The sequence below is a fragment of the Cibotium barometz genome, chromosome 61, assembly GCF_041138505.1.
Source record: "Cibotium barometz isolate CiBa-2024 chromosome 61, ASM4113850v1, whole genome shotgun sequence".
NCBI classification, from domain to species: Eukaryota; Viridiplantae; Streptophyta; class Polypodiopsida; order Cyatheales; family Cibotiaceae; genus Cibotium; species Cibotium barometz.
The window spans coordinates 32,874,490-32,893,077 of NC_141106.1; the positions used below are offsets into that span (position 1 = coordinate 32,874,490).

The 18,588-nt window shown below is 43.4% G+C and overlaps 1 protein-coding gene across 2 annotated transcripts in view; it reads right to left on the minus strand.

Moving 5' to 3' along the window:
• Positions 1 to 4,336: 4,336 nt before the first annotated feature.
• The window catches only part of LOC147604802 (Phosphoglycerate mutase family protein), a 73,501-nt gene continuing 59,249 nt past the window's right edge, over positions 4,337 to 18,588 (minus strand). For both annotated transcript variants that reach the window (XM_086794676.1, XM_086794677.1), the window contains 3 exons: positions 5,353 to 5,434; positions 4,799 to 5,013; positions 4,337 to 4,714 (listed from right to left, as the gene is read on the minus strand). In XM_086794676.1, coding sequence (XP_086650802.1) covers positions 4,594 to 4,714; positions 4,799 to 5,013; positions 5,353 to 5,434 — 418 coding nt within the window. In that variant the 3' untranslated portion in view covers positions 4,337 to 4,593. The remainder of the gene's footprint in view (positions 4,715 to 4,798; positions 5,014 to 5,352; positions 5,435 to 18,588) is intronic.

Here is an 18,588-nt window from a genome sequence, read left to right on the forward strand (position 1 = left end):
AATACTCACGCATTTGTTCAATTAGGATTCATGGAAAAAAGCCTTTAAATTATTGTCATTAGAGACCCTAGCGTACATGTTGCTCACAGCTTCTTTGGATGCTGGGAGGGTTTCCACGTTGTGTCTTGCTATTGCTATAAATGGTAAGTTCGTTGAGAGTTTTGTGTGTGCCAATGAAGGTTTTTCTTATTTTCCTTCAAAACAAACTGCTTAGTCTTGCCAAATTGGGGAAGTTTCCCTTGGTCTCAACATGCAAAAGGCCCGAGCCACCCCACATCAAAGAGCCAGGCAAGCTACCAGATTTCCACTAATCATATCTTTCAAAGAGGCATGGGAGGAGACCAACATCACATTGAATGGTAAATGGTCTATGCTATGATTTGGTTAAGTATTTGCTAGGATTTCACTATGAAGTAATTATATATTTATCACTTTGTTCTTGAAATGTTTAGCATATGAATTAAGCAGAGTAATCAAGGGATAAGAAATCACATTGCTAAGCATGGGGTGCATATTTAAATTTCACACATGGAGCAGGCAGGCTCAACCCCAAGTAATTATATTGTAGAAATGTTTGAATTGTTCTTTTATTGGACAATGGCAAGTCATTCATAATGAAGAGGGCTAAAACTACAAGCCTCGCAAAGTTGAGTATAAAAAAAGCAAGCATAGAAACAATGAGGAGTGGTTTCCTTCAAAGCATGCAAGTCTTTTAATGCTATCATAAATTTTAACATGTGAAGTACTAGCGGATTGATGTGGCCGCAATCATTCGACCTCCCACATGTTCAACTTGGCTGATGCATGTGAGTGAATCATGAAAATAGGCCCCAAAAAATGGTCTCATTTTCTGCAGCAGCAAGTTGTACACTACAATCACAAAGCACACCTAACCTTGCCACCATAGGCTCACCTGCTTTTGGTACTTCTATTCTATTTCTTTGGAATCTGGTACTAGGGGGGAATCTTTGGCCCCTCCTACGGACTACAACGCTACACCCATACACAGAATTTGTATATCCATCGATGCTCCTTTGCATCATGTAAAGTTTGTTAACTTAGTGATCTCCTAGGCAAAATTTGTTACATTGGTATCAACTCATACAAAAATGGTCCTCTACCCAAAGATCTTGATTTTTTGCTTGGTTGGGCGCACAAAAATATATAGAAAGTTAGAGGGCCACCACTTAGCCCATGAGGATAATGATTCGAAGACAAAATAAATAAATAAAATTTAAATTTTTTAAAAAAATAGAAGACAAGTATGGCGCTTTCAAGAGAAGACTAAGCATAGTGGTTGAGTACTTTAGGTATGGTACATGTATGGTACGAGTACACAAAGCACGCATCGGAATAAGTACTTTGAGTATGTTCACTTTTTCAATTAGCATATATAAATAGCAAAATATTTTATAAGTAACTTACGATTTTATGATTTACCTACAAGGGTGGTCAGTATATGTAGGTGTAGCATTAGATGATGGGTGTATGGTGGTACGACTAAGATATGATGCACATGGGGATACATACTTTAGTAATGTACAGTGTTTTAAAAAACTATAAAACCTCATTAACAAATTTGGTTTAAAACATATATAAAGAATGAATGATCAAGCACACATGAACATGAAATGGACAGGTAGAATTGAAATATCAATCAACTATACTCTTAGACGCGAAATGTCAAATGCACTAATAGATCAAAGACACGAGTGTAAATTTGAAATCATCAATCATACACAAATAAGTATGAAAATAAGGGAGCTATCAATGTCAAGACCGAGTACAAGCTGAATCCTTGTGCGTTATGGGTCCATTGAAAAGGGAAATTGAGGGAGCAAGACAATTGGGAGAAGTTGAGGGCTAGGAACAAGGGTGCGAGAAACATGAATAGAGATTTGAAGAGTGAGTAACAAGCAAAGATGGTACATAGATAGGACACAAAGTGAAAATCAATCAATTAACAAGTTTTTTTTTGAAGTACGGGTACCAAAAGTATGGTACTGGTATGGTACGTATTAAAAGTACATAACGGATGGGTACAACTACGGAATGCAACTATGAGACTAAGGAAGCCCATGCTGACCAAAATTTCCAACACTCTGTTGCTATGGACCAGGCAGCTTGCAAGGAGCACGCTGAAAATATAGGTGTTATTCCATCAAAGCTTGCCATGAATTGCTTGCTTTCAAAAGGGAACTTACCAAGGATGGCAATTGTCCCCATTTATGCATCTTGACTCTCGCTTCCCATTTGGGGACGAGTTTGTATTTAGCCATTATGGCAACTATGAGACTAAGGAAGCCCATATTGACCAAAATTTCCAACACTCTGTTGCTATGGACCAGGCAGCTTTCAAGGAGCACGCTGAAAATATAGGTGGTATTCCATCAAAGCTTGCCATGAATTGCTTGCTTTCAAAAGGGAACTTACCAAGAATGGCAATTGTCCCCATTTATGCATCTTGAGCCTCAGCTTTTGTAGGAAAAGACTAGTAAGATGGGTATGTCTCATGCTCAAGAGTGAGAGAAGGGAGGAATATTCAACGTCTTCAAAGTAATCTCAGTCTTCTCATCAGCGGGACAGAATGAGCAAACACGGGGGTACAGCAGTATGAAAGAGTCGTGCTTCTGATTCATAGACAAAACGTGTTGTTGCAAAAAAAAGCTCGTTGAGCTAATCCAAAATTAAGATATCCCACCATTTACGGCACTCCCTTCCAGTACTCTGTGCAATTGAAGACACATATCCAAACTCAGATATGTATGTATGCTGTGCAAGACACGCTGCACTGCATAACCTAACCAAACAAAATATTAGGTACCCACTTATCCAATTGCCCAAAACATTGCAATACCTGTCCATACTCACCTGACTCTGCCCTTCAAGCGGCTGCAGCTGAAGATGTCCATGTGCACCCTCATTAAGGCATGCATGTGACATCCCCTTCTGCTAAACTTGGAGCATTGGGGCACAAAGTGCATCTTTGCTCCACTTCTCATTCCATCCATCTGTAGGCTCTGCTCCAAAAATCTCTGGCTCTGCACCAATAAAATCTCCACTGAACTGCCACCATGGAAACTACTGCAACATTCATCCAATCCTCCTCCCTACTGGATTTTGCATGATCCTTTTGCTGGTCTTTGGGCTCCTAATCAGGGATAAACTCTGGCAACTGCACCTCTATTGGTCCCTCTCATATAGAGTCCTCCAGAAGCTCATACAAACTTGGAAGCTCTTCCACACAGGAGGTGATGACGCCCTCAGGCTGTCTCAATCCCTAGTGACTTTACTGTGGTAGGTTGCAATACTGCCACGTGTGCTTCCAACTCATTTATTATCTTCTTCGCATTGTTGATAGTTTGTTCCTCAAGTTGCTCGACAACAGTGCTCCTCATACTCCACCATACCTCTCCATAGCTTCAAAGATATCCATCTGCGTACTAGTTATGCCTGTGAAGTATGCAGAAGAATGTGCCTACATAGACTTAAACTTGACCCATGTAGCCTCTCTACATGCAAACCCTAACACTAGATATGCAAGACCAGGCTGCAAGAAAATCCTAACAGTAGATATGCCAGACCAGTCTGCAAGAAAACCCTAACACAAGATGTGCAAGACCTAGCTGCAGAATACCCTAACGCCTGTAGGACTGGCCCACCGCCCTATAAAGTAATATCGATGCTGTCCACCATGGCCACTTGTCCAGGCGCCCAAAACGCTGCCATACTCACCCTCGGTCTCTGCCCTTTAAGCGGCTGCAGCTAAATATCCTGTCCATGGGAATCCTCATTAAGGCATGTACGTGACACTGCCAAAGCTCCAGGGGTGTTGCCTACGGAGGATCACACTGTCTTCCTCTCACCAAAGCGACGGAGGGCAGCAGGCATGTGCTAAGTGGCCCATCTGGCAACAAACAAAGCACTATCCCAGTAGGCCTGAAGTCGACGGTGCGAACAGTGGGAGCAGAGGTGGAAAGGCTGGGGGATAAACGGGCAGCACTTCACTGGTGGGGGCGGGAGCAGTGTGATGGAGGAAAGGAGGTGGACGAGGCAGAGGCAGAGGTGGAGTCGGAGTGGAGACTAGCAGGGGATGTTGAGACAAAAGAGCTAAAGGGCCAATGGGCAGCGACCCAGGGGAGAAAGGCGGAAGCAGCTCAAAGACAAGGGAGGCAGCACGAGGTAGAAGGGGGCAGCTAGGGAGAAGGCAGGGGTTCAGGGGGACTCACACACAGCAGGAAGGTGCACATGAGCTTAAGGGGGGGGGGGGGTAGTATAGAAAGAGAGGGGGTGGAGGACCGATGCTGCAGCCAGCGGGAGCTCCAGCTCAAGCTTCCTCAAACAGTAATATTTACATCTTAATATTGTAAAATATACACATCCCTTCCTCAAGGGAGGGCATAGACCCTGTAATTAATCCATATCCTTCAATTAAGATTCACAACTTGCAATTGGAAACTGCTGATTGCAGACATACTTTCAAAGGATACACTGGAGAACCCCTTGCACATGTGGAAGTTCGCTCAGCTTATCAGCTGGCCCGATTCGATCTACGGGAAGGTGACCCACCTAAACAGTGGAATCTTACTGCATTTACCCACATTGTGTAGGAACTTGGCACCTGATAAGTCCTGATGGAGGAGCACGTTGAGCAGGTCTGCTATTAAGATCCACATATCGCACTTCACCAGGGACAAAAGAAAGTACACTGTGCCTGGTTCGGACACATTAAGTCAGAAAAAAGAAACAAAACACAAAAACAAACCAAAAAACAATCCACAGTATAAACACATCTTACCGACGAAGATCAAGCCCAGTCAATGCTGCCTGGAGTATCGACAAGTTGTCCGAGTCGGGCGCCACAATAATGATGCTTTCCCCGAAGTACTGTGTCTCTAAAACCGACATGAGTTGTGTTACTCGTACAAAGACGTCTGCCACACTCTCATTAGGTGTGCCATCTGTGTATGGAGGAGGGCGTAGGTTTGGAGACTCAGCATCTGTCTCGTAGACCTGGTCAAAGACCGAGCCCAGTTTTGCAGCTTCTTATCACAAAATTGTCAACAAGGAGATTATGAAGTCCATCAAAGAAATGAAACAACACAACAAAACATTCCCATCCGTGAGACAGGTGGAGAGTTGGACAGGTTTTGCTCCTCTGTCCATAATGGGCTATCATGACGGGGGCCCTCCTGACAGGAGGCCCTATGCAGTAACAAGCATAACAGGAGGAGGATATAGAGAGCCCATAACATTAAACACACCCATGCCAAATGGTATGGAAAATAATCTTCAAATGGCTTAGTTGGCACAATGCGATGAATGTAAATCAGAGGCCAGGTCATGACATACCTTACTCAACAAGCTTAAACTTTTCCCTTCATAAGCTCCAAGCCCACGGGCATCCAAAAAGCTGTACTCTGGAACAATGCGGCTGTGAAGTATAGAAGTCAAAGATCACTTACACTCACTGAATGTTGCAAACATATCATAATGTACAAGAATTTGCTAAAACAAATGAAAAATGTCAGCTCTCATGACGTTAACAAGTTGTATGCACATCTTACACAAGCTAGAAAGTGGATTCTGGATAGGCCAACTTCTGAAGTTCAGATAGCCAACTTCAGAAGGGTAAACTCCTGGAACCACTATGGACACTAAAGTGGTTTGTGTTGGGTATTTTGGAGTCTCTGCGTGTGTATCCATTGTGTATGTGTACCCGCTCGTGTCTATGTGTGAACAACCCTTGTTTGCGTGTGTGAACACTCACTTATGTAAGTGAGTTAGTACATGTGAACTTAAGTGTTTGCGTGTGTAAACAATAATGTCACTGGTATAGCCAAGTGTCACTGCCCCAATGAGAGTAGTGTTGAGAAAGATAAGGCATTCAGAATTCTGTATATAAACCATTGTACCTTGTGAACTTCACATCATCAATACAAGCATTACATTGTATGTGCAAATACAGTCTCTTGAGCTTTGTTCTCTTATCTCTCTCTACCCTTCTCTCTTTACTACACACATCAACATGTATCACTTTGAACCTCCATAGCTGCTGGTCTGCTAACCCTCCAGCCCCACAATTGGTATCAGAGCCATGTTTTAGGGTTTCTGCTCCTGTCCGTACAGCTCCCACATCTGCACAAAGCCCAAGCAGCCGCACCCCATGTGATAAAACGGAGGGTGCTCAGCTCCGATGTGAAAATCCTGAGAATCCTCCACCAAATCTGTTGGGCCTTAGTCTCAAAGGCAATGTCACTAGGTCTCCTTGTCAGGGGCGTTGCAACAGCTTCACAGGGAGGGTCATGTTGGCAAGCCAAGTACCAACCACGAGGCTGCGGTAAACTTCAGAGGGCAAAAGCTGTTCCAGACATAGGCACCAGAAACGAGAAACGCGAACGGAAACGTTCGAGGAAACGAGTTTTTAGGGGTGGAAACGGCCGTTTCTTGGAACAATATTACTTGGGAAACGAGAAATGGCCATGGAAACGGAGAAACGTGTTTCTAGGGACTGAAATGACTGTTTCCTGTGACTATGGAACTTCCAGAGCCTATGACAATAGACTGCAAGGAATGCCACGGGCATAAAGTGAGCTGTAGCAGCTGGGATGCCATCTAGTATCTACAAAAGGATGTGTTGGCCCAAGCACACTGAGTACTAACAGAAAGGGATGTCTGGGGCCTCTTGCTGGTTGCAAGCTGGGTATAATCCACCAATGCCACTCTCCCGGATCCCACTAGAGGCAGATCAAAGGGCAATTCTCCCTGAGCCAAAGTCACCAAGTCTAGTCATCGGCTACCTTCGCGGGGGAAGGGTCATAAGGGCACTGCTCATGTGAAAACCCACTACATTGCATTTACCATCTTGCATACCCTTTGCATCGCATTCTGTTTTTTGTGTTTGGGACGCATGTATGAATGCAAACCCAAATGGGCATTTAGGCATGTGAAGACCCTTTGCATTGTGGCATTGATCCAGTACAGCCCAAACTCAAAAGACTCTACAAAAGACGAAGAGCACATGATCTACACCCACAACCACCAACCCTACCCAATTACCATCTTCTTCATCTTCTCTCATGGTCCCCTTTTGGCCTGAGAGGGGGTGTGAGACTACCAGCCCAAAAGGCCTTCAATTAAATGGCCTCATTATTTACAAAGGCTTTTTTGCTGGTCAGTTGGAGCTGGCCAACAGGGCCAGCCAGCACTATATATATTTGCCTCTCCCTCTCATCGAATGGTCAATAATCATAATCAACACGTCAACCAACACACACCAGCCGGCACTTCGTCAACAACACACCAACTCAATTGCATATAACGGGCTTTCCACCTGCGCAGCACACCACAGCTGAAACCGGCCTTCAGAAATCTGACGGACGGTGAAACAAACACTCGCACACAAAACACTTCATCACCCATGGGGGCCTGGAAAAGGAAACAAACAGGGGGAGCTAGAGTGCTTCTACAAAATAGTACAAGGACACCGATTGGCCCCAAAACGCAGTGACGCCCCTTGGGGCGGTATTTCTTTACTTGATCAAAATTGGAGTACAAAGTACAACTTGTAGAATCCTTTACCAATAGGATCCCTTTTAGCTTTTCACCCAGGATTTTCCAAATAAGAACTCTCGTTATTACAGCAAAGCATTCCATAGAGAAGGCACACCTGTACAACACCTTCCTGCTAGAAAAGGTCTTCCCCATCTCTACCATGGATCCCACAACCCTTTCCCAAACAGCAGTAGTGTTGAACCAAACCACATGTCCTTCCTATAGTCACAGCTTGCATGTAACCTCGAGAAAAACTAGAACCTTTTCACATGAATCTAGAGGCATGCTGTCCACACGAAACCAAAGACCTGTATCTGATAAACCATAGACTTGTATCCATAAACCATGGGCCTGTATCCTCGATACCAAAGTCCTGTTTTCTTCTCGAAAAACCAATGTCCTGTTTCCATGACAGATAAATCCACATATGCACCATCCAATCACGGTGCCAAAAACCTAGAGAGAGAAAGATAGAGGACGTGTCAAGCAATCCCTGAATACACATAAGTCTAGGTCGAAGAGCAACACACATCTCTTCCAAGAACATCATCCTGTGCATATGTAGCTTGATCCTCTGCATCCTATTCTCGTAAACAAAACCTGCTTGCGAAAAGAGAGAGAGAGAGTTAGCCCCTCGACGCCTCCTTCAGCTCACCTCCTTCCAAGAGAGAGAGAGAGAGTCAAGCCTGTTGTTCAGCCCTTGTGTCTCTGTAACTGCCTGCAATCCTCCTGGCTGCCTGACTGGCTGTAGAGAGTCTCCCGCCTTGTGCCCGTTGCTGGCTGAAGCCCATACATGCAACCACCTGGCGTAGAGAGCCTCCACCTGATACCTGCCTGACTGCCTTGACTGGCTGTAGCCCAGCCACCTGGCACCCGTAGCGGACTGTAGCCCGCCTGCCTATAGCCCATGTGCGGAGCACCCTGTAGTCCATGCGCAGCAGTCGGTAGCCCATGTGTGCAGCAGCCGCCTGGCCCATGTGTGTGCAATAGTCGCCTTGCCTCCCTGTGTGCAGCAACCTACAGCCCATGCGCAACAGCAGCACCCTGGTCACCCTTGTGCGCAACATCCTGAAGCCTATGTGCGCAGCACCCTGACTGAAGCCCATGCGCAGCAGCCCTGCCTGAAGCCCAGCAACAGCAGCGCTCAGTGGCAGCAGCGCCCACGCACAGCAGCACTCTAGGGGATGCGCCCGCGTAAAACCGTCCAGCCACCACCTTCCCTGCTCTCGAATCTGCCACCCTTCCATTTATAAGGAGGTGATGCGCTTTCTCTCAAAAACACCAAAAGCAAGGATTAAAAGAAATGCATGCTTTATTGGCTAGAAAGCCGTCCAAAACCCGCTCAGAAGAGGACATGGAAGAAGAATCAAGTCCAAATAATGTCTCATCGAACCACGCATCTCGAGATACGATAATATCCTCCACGGACGACATCTAGATCCCAAAACCGGTATCCTATGGATCTCGAGCTATAGCCAGTGAAAATCACTCTTGGACTTAGGAGCAAGTGTAGTCCACTTCTTATCTGGGACATGAACAAAAGCAACAAAACCGAAGACATGAAAATGTGATACAGATGGCTTATGTCCAAAAAATGCCTCCTTTGGTGTCAGCCCGTCAAGTGAGCGGTTTATGAGATAAACAGAAGTAGCCACAACTTCTCCCCATAACGCAGGGGGAAGACCAGAATGATGCAATAAAGATCTTGCCGTCTCCTTCACGGTCCGATTTTTCCTCTCAACTACTCCATTCTGCGGAGTATAAGGAAATGTTGTCTCCCATTGAAAATACCTTTCGATGCAAGAAACTCATCAAAGGGTGCAAACTCACCACCATTGTCAGTCTGCAAGAATGAAACTGTAGAGTGAGACTGATTTTCAACCATGGCTATCCAAGTCCTCAAACTGGCAAAAGCATCAAACTCCTGAGCCAAAAAACAAACCCGCACTTTCCGAGTAAAATCATCCACCAAAGTACTTAGCCCCTCCAAGGGACTCAACCTCCATTGAAGGAGATAGCACAAGCGGAAGCATAAACAGTAAACATATGAGAGAGTGCAAAGGCGATTGAGAGAGTTAGACAAGATCACCTTTTATAACAGCAATAAAGCTTTACAATGGCAATAGCCAGCAATTGAGTGTTGAACTATGTGCAAGGGCAGTGGATGAATGAGAATGGGGAACTCCTTATATAGTGCAGTAGGGACCTGGCCGACTACCTCTAGGGCTGGCCGACTGGCCCTCGACAAATAAATAGGAGTAAAATACAATAAAATACCAAATAAATGGTAAAGCCCCAAAACACAAAGATGCACAAATTCTAACACACAGGTCCAGCCAAGTCTGCATGTATAAGCTCGAGCTTTCGTGTAGCCCGATGTGTAGCCTCCTCTGGAAAAGCATCTCTTTGATGTTTATCCATCATGCAAGATGAGCATATATGTGGTAGGTGACGGAGCTTAGGTAAACCAAGAACCAACTGTTGGGAAGAATTTTTTTGCAAAGCAGAAATAAGTACATGACCAAAGCGTGGATGCCACAAAGAAGTCTCATCAACGGAGACGAGATGGAGAGAATAACTGATGGATATGAGAGTCGCATGAGGGAATTTGTGAGGAGAAATTGGTGATTTTGTAGAGGCCTCCATCATGAACTCCATTGGCCACAACTGAGAGTGTCTTTCTGTTAATGACCTCAACCACCTCATCATCAAAATAAACTCCAAGTCCCTTCCGAGCACGAGCAGTCATGTGAACTGAAAACAAGTTCTTTGAAAGCTAAAGCATATGTAAAACTTATGGAGAGTAGCGAACGAACCAAGAGAAACATTACCAATACCAACAATAACCAGCAAGGAAGAGTCATCTCCAATGCGAACCGAAGAAGAGAGCGGCTGGTAATCCTCCAAAATATGATTGGACTTCTCCTCCAACCATCCTGACCTTGTACATGTGATCATTCTGCACGGTTTCCAACTTCATCTTCTGTACCACAATATTGTTAATAAAATTGTGAGTACTACCAGGATCAAACAAAATATGAACCTGATGTCCTTTCACTGATCCATAAACACGAAATAATTCGTTTGGACCATAAACGTCTTTACTGAAAGTACAATCTGAACATTGGGTTCCTTCAAGATGCGAAATATTGACTTCAGAGAATTTACCTTGAAGTTCTGTAATGTGTACAGATTTCTTTGGAATAAACTTTTTCGGTGCTGCCTTTTGACCAGACGCCAAAGTTGTTGTAGCTCCATTCAAAGGACAAAATTTCTTTGTATGCCCTTTCTCTTTGCACTTAAAGCATGTGAGTTTTTCCTTACAAACTTTGGTTTTTTGCTAGCATTGTCACCATTTTTTGGTTTTGGTGTGAAAACCAATTTCCTTTTTTGTCCACTATTTAAATAATTCTTTTCACTTGACGCTGGTTTTGATGAATTAGCGCCAATCATTGTCTTATGAAAAACCTGGGCAGCCTGAATAGCATTTTCAGCCGTTTTAACTTTGCACTTCTTCACCTCGTATTGATAATCACGAGATAAACCATTGATGAAAATACCACACAAAGTATGATCATCAGACTTGGCTTTAGCAACCAACTGTCTAAACTTTTGCACATAGTTTCAAAAGACCTATTAGCCGTGCTATTTTTAACTAGTTTGGCAATAACTTCAAATTCATCCTCTGGTTGGACAAATACCTTCTTGAATGCAACTTCAAATCCTAGCCAAGTAGTGGGAATAGAATCTTCTTTTAGATCCTTCCACCAAGTCAAAGCTTTTCTCTTTAATAATCCCTGTGCCATCTGGAATTTTTGCACATCAGCGAAAGGGTGAAAAGCAAAGTGTGTATTCCACCTGTTAAGCCAGGCATCCACACATTCTTGTGTCTTCTCCGTCTTCTCTCCGCCATACACCTTTGGTGCAAAAGACGGAGCAACTGCTTTGGTAGTTGTAGATGAGGTGACTAGAAGAGCTTTCTGCAGAGTTAAAATCTGCACCTTAAGTGATTCCATCTCATCATGGCACTTTGTTATCGTACCCTCGAGACGTCGTGTCACCTCCAAAAATTCGCTCTTTGCTACTGCCTTCTTTTTCTTCTTCATGGAACTTAAGATCTTCCCTTCTAGAGTTGGGATGATAACTCATCTCATCGACATTGTCATTGACCGAAAAGTCAATATGAGCCATGGTAAATGAGTTCTCTATGAATCTGGATTAAACTTTTCTTTACCCTTCTCCTGACCCCTCTTGACCAAAAGTTCTAGCAAATTAATTCACTAGAAACAATTGCACATAAAAAAAATGCTTCGATTAGTATTTGGTGGCTAGATATTGCCTAAAAAATCATAAAAATATCGTCTAGAATTAATCCAAACGAATAAAGTATTAATACAAGACATGCTCGCGTTAATAATATGTGAATAACCCGCATTTGTTTAGTATGAGTATAAATAAAATGTGCTATAACACCAAAAATCCCTCGAAAATAAGAATTTTCAAGAAAAATAAGAATTACCATGATTTTTTCCTAATTTTTTCTAATTTTCTAAGCTCTCAAGATATGCTAATTTAAAATCCACCAAAACCCATCTTATGGCACTTCAAACCTATAATTTTCTAGAAAATGCTTAGGACATAATTTTGCCAAAATACCATTGATATTTAAAAAATATCAATCTCTAGGATTTCTAAAAATAATTCCTAGAATATTCCTAATTTCTCATGAGAATCCCATCGTCTACGAAATTTTCAATTTCGCTCGATAATTCTCAAATCCAATGAAAATTTAAAAATTTTAATGGATTTCTTCATTTTCTGGACCAAAAATAGATTTTTAAAAGAATTTGAATGGTTACGGGTGCCTGAATGGACACACCACATGTCAATCACCTATCCCATATATGTCAAAAATTTAAAATAACCTTGTCTAATTTTTCACTAATTTTCAAGAATTTTTTAAAAAAATTAATTTACCCCGAACGCATTTAGAATATGAACGGACCAAAAATTTTCATAATCCCAACGGTCTTGTCGGAGTATGGAAAGCCAACAGTTTCGAAAAAATGAAAAGATTAAAAAAAATCAGAATATAAAAGGTCAAAAGTTTCAAGAATCCGAAAAAGTCAAAAGATTCCTGGAATTCGGGAAGTCAATAGATTTCCCGAGAATGCGAAAAGCCAAAAGGTTTAAGGAAAAAAATTCCTAAGGAAAAAATAAAATTTTCAGAGAAGTAATTTTTTTTTCCAGATTTCTTCTCTCTTTTCAAAGCATTTTTTTAAAATATCTTGAAAAAAAAAATCTCTTTTAAATATTTTTTTAAAGCTTTAAAAAAAAATTTAAGCTTTTGTATAAAGCTTTGAAAAAAAAAATATAAGGAAGGACCCGGCCGGCTGCAGCGCAACCCCCCTGCGCGATTATACAACTAGAGAGGAGGAGGTTCTTCCTCTCTCATTTCTTCTCTTCTTCTACTCTCCAATCCACCATAAGCTTACCACTCCACCATTCCTTCTCTCTTCTCTGTTAATCAAAGAATTAATCTATGATTTTTTTTAAAAAACTTAATCATAATCAAAATTTAAATATGATTAAATTTTTAAGTAAATAGTGTCATCCAAGAGGTATTCACACGGGAGAAGAGTTAAATAGGAAGAATATCTGGAATTTAAGGAAAGAAATGAAATTTACGCGCATGGGAGAGAACCCAATGCATCAATTGATTGCCTCATTCTGCATTTCAGCAAAATTTTGACAAAAAATTGATTGCATATCCGCGGGAAACTCACAAAAATGTATAAAAAATACATTTTTAACCATAAAAATGCTCTAAAATTTTCTAAATAATTAGGAAAAAAATCCTTAAAATTGTAAAAATTCAAGGAATTCATTTTTACCAAAAATATCCGCTATAAAATATGCGGTATTTTGGTTTAAATTTTCATTATTGCTTATTTTAAACCACAAAAAATAAAAAAAATAGCATTAAACTCACGGAATTCCCTCGAAACGTCGATTCGTCCATTGCAAAGAAGAAACGTATATTCCAACCGCTATATTGACGATCCACGTGCGAAATCACCAAAACAAACCAAAACAAATCACCAAAATGTTCTTTTGTTGGTTTGTTTTCATGATTTCGCACGTGGATCGTCAATATAGCGGTTGGAACGTGGGTTTCTTCTTTACAATGGACGAATTGATGTTGCGAGGGAATTCCGTCAGTTTAATGCTATTTTTTCTTATTTTTTGTGGTTTAAAATAAGCATTAATGAAAATTTTAACCAAAATACCACATATTTTATTGCGGATATTTTTGGTATAAATCATACCCTGAATTTTTATAATTTTTAAGATTTTTTCTCTTGATTATTTAGAAATCTTTAAAGCATTTTTATGGTTAAAAATGTATTTTTATACATTTTTGTGGGTTTTCTGCGAATATACAATCAATTTTTTGTCAAAATTCTGTTGAAATGCAGAATGAGGCAATCAATTGATGCATTGGGTTCTCTCCCATGTACGTAAATTTCATTTCTTCTCTTAAATTCTAGATATTCTTCCTATTTCACTCTTCTCCCATGTGAATAGCTCTTGGATGACACTATTTGCTTAAAAATTTAATCGTAATTAAATTTTGATTATCATTAACTTTTTTTTTAAATCATAGATTAATTCTCTGATTAACAGAGAAGAGAGAAGGAATGGTGGAGTGGTAAGCTTGTTGTGGATTGCAAAGTAGAAGGGAAGAAGAAATGAGAGAGAAGGGACCTTCTCCTCTCTAGTTGCATAATCGCACATGCGCTGCAACCCGCCGGGGTAAATTCGCTCCCCTCTCTCTTATAAATTTTTTTTTAAGACTTTATACCAAAGCTTAAAAGCTTTTTTTAAAGCTTTAAAAAAATATTTAAAAGAGATTTTTATTTTTTTCAAGATATTTAAAAAAATGCTTGGAAAAGAGAGAAGAAACCTAGAAAAAACATTTTGCTTTTTTAAAAATTTTATTTTTTCCTTAGGAATTTTTTTCCCTTAAACCTTTTGGCTTTTCGCATTCCCGGGAAATTCATTGACCTTCCGAATTCCAGGGATCTTTTGACTTTTCGGATTTTGGAAACTTTTGTTGTGTTACCCTTTGGTCTCACTAATGCACCAGCAACTTTCTAACAGATCATGAATGATATATTTCAAGATCTGTTAGGAAAATGTGTAGTAGTTTTCTTAGATGATATTTTGATATACAACAAAACTTTGGATGAGCATGAGAGTCATCTTAAAGAGATTCTAGAAAGGCTCAGGAAAAAAAACTGTATTCTAAATTATCTAAAGAATTGTTATACTCAGATCATAAGATCTCTCGGGATGGCCTTAGTATAGATTTGGATCGGATCCAAAAGGTTTTGGAATGGCCAGTTCCGCGTACGGTCAAACAGCTAAGATGTTTCTTAGGTTTTGTGGTATTTCTTCAAAAATCTGTTAAGGATTATTCAAAGTTGACTGTACCTTTTACCAATCTTCTTAAAGGTAAAAATAAAAAGTACAATTCTCCAATTGGTTGGAATGATAAGCTACAGGAGACTTTCGAAATTTTGAAAAATAAAGTTCGAGATGCTCCTGTGTTAGCTTTGCCAGATGCTAGCAGACCTTACATTGTTGAGACTGATGCTAGTGATTTTGCGGTAGGCGCAGCTTTATTCCAGGATGGGAAGCCTGTGGCCTTTGAGAGTAAGAAACTCAATGATGCACAGACTAGGTACCCAGTTCAGGAGAAAGAGTTATATGCAATCATTTATGCTTTAAAGGCATGGAGACAATATCTTTACGAGTCTCAGTTTATGGTCTTGACAAATCATCAATCTTTACAGTATATTTGTGATCAACCGGACTTAAAAGGTAGAAAAGCCAGATGAGCTGAGTTGATGCAGGATTTCGATTTTATGATTAAATACACGAAAGGTAGCTTAAATCGCATTGCTGATGCGTTGAGTCGAATTGGTGAAGTTAATGAACTTTGCTTGACTGAGATTACTTCTAACTTGTACGATTCACTCAGGGATAAATGCAGCACAGATATTTTCTTTGGAAAATATTGGAATTTGGCAAAATCAGGGTCCAACTCTGAAGTAGATCAAAACCTCGTGAAAGGAAAAGCCAACCAATTTTTTCTTCGGAATAGTCTTTTATTCCGAAATGATAAGGTTTGCGTGCCGGATGTGCTGGAAATTAAGTTAAGGATCCTATTTGAGTGCCATGACGCACCATCGGCAGGACATCCTAGCATACAACGTACCTTGGCTTTTTTTTTTTTCCGAGAAAAGATCCTTTCATTAGTTATATAAAAACGCCCGTAGGGCTACAAAAGATCTCTCCTGCTCATAAGAGAAAAAGAGCAGTGAATACAGCAAGGCAGCCCGGGAGACTCTCCCTAGGTGCTGCAAAATACAACCATCAGTACTAAGGACTGAGGGGCTAAATCATACAATAGGGGGGGGGAATAGCCAAACAGGTGGCCTGTAATGCCAACGGGGGAGCCCGTGTGTAAGGTGTAGAAGGGGCCGCTGCGCCAGGTGGTGTGAAAAGCCTGGCGCCGCAAGATCGCCTCGTCCGAGTCGCCCCGGATGCGGTCATACTGTCCTCGCAGGGTGTGGATCAACTCCTGCCAAATCCCCCGTATAGTCTCTGCTGGTGGCTCCAGTCTCCCCTCAAAGGCCGTGAAACACCGGGCCCTCCAGGTGAACCAGATGGTGAGGCTGCTGAGAAGCTCCCATCGTAAATCCCTCTCCTGTGTCCAGCTGGCGGACGAGAAATCCGGTGCCGGAACCAGGCGAGGCTGGCCCCTAATAAATCTGATGGCCTGACTGCCCTGCTCCATCTCATAGCCCATAGCAGGCCCTGACGAAGTCGACCAAGCAGCGGCACCCCACGTAAACATACCCTCTGGAGAGAGGGGGGCCAGAATACGCAGCATCCTTAGCCAAATCTGTTGTGCCTGAGGGCAGTCCCAAAGGCAATGTCTCTGTGTCTCCATAGGGTGGCCGCATCGAACGCAGGCCGCCGGAAGACCGCTGTAAACAAGCCAGGTGCCAACTGCTGAGCCCCTGTGGGCGACCAGCCCCCACTGAAAAGCCGAGATCCTGCGGGCCTGCCGACTAGCCCAGAGCCGAGCCCAGAAATCCTCCAAGAACTCCTGTGAGAGTCCCTGCAATCGCCAATGCCCCGCTGCCGCTGGAGAAACCGTCCTCCTCGCCGTCAAAATATGCCGTCCCAGCCGAACAGTATACTGGAAAAAGGTGATCTCTGTGGCCTCAAGGGATGCATAAGGATCATGCCACTCATACTCCCCGGGGTCTCACTGTAGCCGGGCCAAGGGGCGCGCTGCATATGCCCATATGCGCCAATCCGGGAGCACATCAGCAGGGTCGGGGTCAATATGCCACTTCCAAGAAGCGGCAGCCACTACCCGAATCCTCTGAAAGGTGCACTCTGCAACCAAAGGCGACTCCACCTCCACTCTCTGGAGTCTACCCTCATCCTGAATCTCATAGTAGAGCCATCTGCCATCCTCAGTGCTAGCTCTGACAGCAATCAGGATCTCCAACTGTGTAAAGGCTCCCATCCACCGTGGGGCCACTGGCTCGAGAGGCGTGAACCACTCCTCTGTGAGAGCCTCCTGTATATCATCCCTCATAATCAACCCCCCTCTGAAGTGACTCAGCCTCTCCACCTGGATCTCCTCTGGTAGACTGCAGAAAGCCTGCCAGTCTCCAAAACTACGAGCTGGGCCTGCCGCTCAAGGTCCCCAGGCTAGACGACCTGCTCCGTGCGAACCGCTGGGCTCCAGATGAGCGGCTGCCTGGCCCGCTCCTCAACACAAGAAGGAGGCCGCTGAGAGAGCCCCGGTCTCAGCAGCTCCCAAGCTCTCAGGATACTCAAAGCAAATCTGTCCTCCCATCCTCTACTGAGGCCTGTCCTCCTCATCTCTATGAAGATCCAGCGAATCTCTAGTGCCCAAGTACCCCCTGCAGGGGGCGCCCGAGCCTGCAGTCGCTGCAAGAGGAGCTCTTTCCACGGCTCAGCGCCTGGAAGCAACCCCCGAACAATAAGCTTCCCCAATAAGGCTCTGCTCTGATCGACTGGATCTATAATGCCCAAACCGCCCTGAGCCAGCGGAAGTGTAATAACTGCCCATGCAACCTTTGCCCGAGCTGGCTGACCGTCCCGCCCAGACCACAGAAAGTTCCTGATCAGCCTCTGTACCTGGCTGATGCAAGAGCTTGAGAAAATCCAGCAGGACGTAATGTACCACATGGTCGCTAACAGCACCTGATTTGCCACCACCACCCTCCCAGCCAAGGATAGTCGAGCTGTACTCCAATACAATAGCTTCTTCCGAATGCTCAGAAGAAGCGGGGCAATCTGCTGCTCAGGTGACAAATCGAGGCCAATCTGGCATCCCAAATACCGCACTGCTGTGCCTGGAGGAATCCATCTAAAACCGGGGTCCGGGCTCCATGCCGGAGTGGGAGCACTACTGATCCAAAAGGCCACTGTCTTGCGCCAATTGATCAATGCTCCCGAAGCTACACTAAAAACCTGGAGCGACTGCTCAGCCCGAATAAGATTGGCCTCTTGGCCATGCAAAAATAAGCCCGTGTCGTCTGCAAACTCAGCATCAAGCAAATCCTCCCCCCGGACTGGGAGCTGAAGTCCTCTCAAACCAACCTCCTCTGCCGTCAAATACATACTCATAGCCTCCGCAAAGAAGGGAAAGGGGCGAGAGGACACCCCTGACGGACTGATCTGGTCAGCTCAAAACTCGGCACCCGTCCTCCTGCAATCAACACCTGGCTGCGAGCTGTGGAATACAGAGCTGTCACCCCTCTGATCCATCCTGGCTCAAAGCCCAGGCGAAGCATAGTGCCCTCTAAGAATCCCCAATCAACTCTATCGTATGCCTTCTCAAAATCGAGAAGCATCACGACCAAGTCCTCGCCAAGAAATCTAGCTCGGGCCGTCGCCTCCCAGAAAGTAAAGATGTTG